This window comes from Pteropus medius, unplaced genomic scaffold, assembly GCF_902729225.1.
Source record: "Pteropus medius unplaced genomic scaffold, Ma_sr-lr_union100, whole genome shotgun sequence".
NCBI classification, from domain to species: Eukaryota; Metazoa; Chordata; class Mammalia; order Chiroptera; family Pteropodidae; genus Pteropus; species Pteropus medius.
The window spans coordinates 1076253-1080099 of NW_024352780.1; the positions used below are offsets into that span (position 1 = coordinate 1076253).

The following is a 3847-nucleotide window of genomic DNA, read 5'->3' on the forward strand; positions in this document are numbered from 1 at the left end:
CCTGAGGGACAGCAAGCCCCTGATTTACTGTCCGCCTGTCTGCCGAGCAGCCTTCAGGACGTTCATCAACCTTCATACTTAAGTCTGATGTTGATTTTTCTCTTCTTGAGGCCTGGCCTGAAAACGGGTTCACCCACAAACTTTTCCAAGCTTATCAGCAACGGCTACAGGGACGAGTGGTTACAGCAGCGAGGCCACGCAGACGAGGGCGCCCCGCAGACGTCCGGAGCACCCGCGACGCCCCAGTCCCCGCGGGACCCTGCAGAGCGCGAGGAGGCCCAGCAGCCGCCCGGCCCCGAGGCCCCCCAGGGCTCCCAGGCCCCTGCGGAGGCTCAAGGTGAAGTGCGCCCAGACAGCCATGCGCCCTGAGGCCCGCTCGCTGAGCTGGCGGCCGCTTTCCCCGTGTCATTGTGGGTCTGTGACGAGCGCTGTAAAAGCCGTGTCACACACCTGCGGGTGCCAAGGTGACAGGTGCACACAAGGAAAACGTGTGCTTTGCTTCCCCCTCTATTCAGATGAATAGCGAAAGTCACGGTCCCTGTGGCTTCCCCTCCAATCCCCCAAATGCTGGTGTGCCAAACGACACACGCACCAGGTAATGTCACTTTTAGTCTCCCGGATCCGAAAGACGCCGACCCGCAGCGCTCGAGGTCTGCGCCGGTCCTTGGACAAGAGCGCGCAGTTGAACTCGAAGCCCCCCCACTACCAGCATTTCCTAAACTCCGCTTTGGACTCTGGAGCGCTGCAGAGTTTGCCCGTGGTTAGAGGTTCAGGACGCTGTTAGCTTCGAGTTTCAGCAGCCGGTCACAGGTGGACTGGGTCTCACTCTGGGCACCGTCCACTCTGAGATGACGCGCACGAGGTTTAGTTTCTGTGGCTCCAGGAATTATTACCTTTGCCAGGAGGCAGCTCATTTTACTCTCGAGGCTTCATTCCTTGGCTTAGGCAGGGAGGAGGCACACTCTGCCTTTTCCAGCATCAGGCGTGTTTCCTGAGACACGTCGTAAGCGTGACCCTCGGTGGCCTTTCCACATCCAGCTCCCCACTCTGGGGGCAGCGCCTCCGCCAGTCGGGCCCCATGCTGGCCCGGCCCGTTCTGTGGGTGACACACCCTCTTGGAGTCCATCGTCTTGGTGGGCACAAGACAAGTTTACCCCCGGTGAGCCCCACAAAGGCAGTCGTGATGTCGTGTCTTGGGACTTACCGTTTTAAGTGATACAGCCTTTCACTAATTCTTTAATTACTGAAACTACTAATTCTTTTAATACTGGTCTGTTTCATTAAATTGAGCAACTGATGTGCTTGTTCTTTATTTCAGAGTCTTCTCCAGCAAGTGAGTATTTGTAGAGACACCAACTTGCATCGAAATACTAAAATGTCCCACAGAGAAATCGACGGACAGTTTTCAGACCAGCAGCGGGGCCCTGGGCAGCGGGGCCCTGGGCAGTGGGCCACCCCTCTCCAATCTGCAAGCGTCGTGACTGCAGAAGCCGGCCGGCCGCGCTGTCAGAGAGTCAGAGTTCTAGACGCACGATTTAGGGGCAGCGGAAGAAGAACCACTTACGTTGTCGCAAGATCATTTTGTCCTTTTATGCACATTACACAAAACAAAGCACAGTCTAGTTGGGAGACGTGCATCGTGTCCCACGATGGGACAGATGCGGGTCTAGGTGACGGAAGAGCGACGTGAAAAGCCCGCGGCATGCTCCAGCTGGGAAACCAGAACGCGGAGGCCAGGGGCTCACCGGCGTGGGATGGTTTAGGATTTTTAGTATGATTTTTCTGCATGGTGTTCCGTAGATAGAATTTGCTTTGCCACCGACGAAACATAGGACCTAGTCAAGGAACTGTCGTTGGACAGCTGTATAAGCCCGTCAACTTTTGACCGGGAAATAAGTCAACGCACGTGTTCTATCCGTGCATCTCAATGAGCAGCCAGACGTGCCTCACCTCAGGGGAACACTCCCCGTTCACGATCAGGGAACCAGGACGTGAGCGGACGATGGCGAGGTCCAGAGCTGCAGACGGCTTCTCTGGAGCGTTCCGGGTGGAAGGGGCGGGCGTGCTCCGGCTCGGCTGTTGTTCATCGAGGGAAAAGGCGAGATGCACAGGCGGTGGCACAGGCGCTGGCACAGGCGGTGGCACAGGAGGCAGAGGAGCAGCATGTGCGGCCGCCGTTAGACGGGACGGGAATTCCAGCGCGGGCAGGGCCCGAATTTCTGAAGTGACACCTTGGTGACCAGAGAAGGCAGGTCTGCCCGAGAATCCCGTCCTGCAGACCACGTCTTAACGTTTCTTCTCCTCCTCAAGACCCAGCATGATTTGTTTCTCGCCGCGGTTTCTGCAGCCGCTCCAGAAGCGCGTGGCCCGCCGGACGCGGGCGGCAGGCGCCTGGCACGGCCCGTTCTCTGACAGCCGGCATTAGTGCAGGTGCACGGGACTCGGCGTCCGGGGACGAGAGCCAGCGGCCCCCTTAGGCTGAGCCGCCTCCCAGCCGCCCACGCCGCGCGGACGTGGTGCCCACCCCGTGGTCCGGCTGAGCGCCTGGGGGTCACAGAGCCCCTCAACACGTGCGTGCCGACCCGATCCACTGTGGTCTGGCCGGGCGCCAGTGGGGAGGGTCCCCAGCCTACGGTCTGCACCCGCGGGCGGAACCGTGCGCTCAACTTCCCTGTAGACTTCAGGAAAAATCCTTACACGCATGCACAGAAACCTGTGTTTTCTTCCGTTTAAAATTAATGGTTAAATGTTTTAATTTATGAAACGCCACCTCGCCCGTCCGCTCAGTCGCCAGCTGACGTGTCTGCCTTCCGTTGCAGGTCGCGCAGCCTCTCCGCCCGCCCCGGCGCCCGCCCCGGAGCCCCAGTAGACCCGAGGCAGGCAGGCAGCGCTCAGGGGTGCTCCCGCGGCTGACTGTCACAGCTCCCCCGACAAGGCTCCCGGCACCGTCCTGAGCACGGACTCGTGAGAGGGTTTCTCAGCAGATCGGACGTCACCGTCGCACGGGGGGACCGGGGGTGGGTTTTGCTGCCTGCGTTTCTGGGGCGCGAGGTGGCCCCGCTGCCCTGGCACGGCCTGTGTCTTGGGACCAGCCACTTCCTCCCCGTCGGCTGACGTCACCGGCCGCGTGTCCCTCCGACTGGCATCCCTCCTGAATCCGTCGCTGAGACGAGACCAGGAGAAACTCGCAGACTTTTCCATCGTTTGGCCCTGGAGCCTGTGTAGAAATAATTTTTCTGTTACAAAAAAAATAATTCCAGAATATTGTGATCTAGTTTATATTAAGAAAAAGCTTAGTTTATTATGCCTTAAAGTTTTAAACATTTAGTACTAAAACATTGGAGCATGTACTTGTTTTAAATTTTTGCTCGTATCATTTTACATAAAGTGAAATCTCTAATATTAAAAACCATTTATTATTTTTATCCTTTAAGTAAAAATACGTATAATTTTAGTGTTTAATTTAGTCTTCACAAAAATTTATTAATAATCGGATTGAATTCTCTTGTTTTATAAATTGTTACTGTTTACATGCAAATAATTAGCACTAAAATGTGATTTTATATTTTGTACATTTAATTCAATAGTAAAATAATAATTTTCTGCTGGAAGATTTTCAGAAAGCCAAATTAGGTCACAGATATTTTCGTGTCTTTCGCAAAGTAAACTTATCATGAGCTTGCTCACCTAAAATTCAGACGTTTTAAGTTCTTCAAATGAGATGCTTCCTTGGGCACATGCATCTGGACGGCTTGGCCAACGGTTAGCATGGGGAATACGCAACGTGGGAGAGAAGGTGAGGGGCGATGCGCTTGAGTAAGGGGACGCGGCATCGTGGCAACGTGGG

The 3847-nt window shown here is 55.2% G+C and overlaps 1 protein-coding gene across 1 annotated transcript in view; it reads left to right on the plus strand.

Annotated features, from left to right (window-relative positions):
- CUNH7orf57 (chromosome unknown C7orf57 homolog) overlaps positions 1 to 3693 on the plus strand; it is a 12811-nt gene extending 9118 nt beyond the window's left edge. Inside the window, exons 5-7 of the mRNA XM_039847125.1 lie at positions 7 to 337; positions 1319 to 1333; positions 2820 to 3693. Coding sequence (XP_039703059.1) covers positions 7 to 337; positions 1319 to 1333; positions 2820 to 2869 — 396 coding nt within the window. The 3' untranslated portion in view covers positions 2870 to 3693. The remainder of the gene's footprint in view (positions 1 to 6; positions 338 to 1318; positions 1334 to 2819) is intronic.
- The last annotated feature ends 154 nt before the right edge of the window (positions 3694 to 3847 follow it).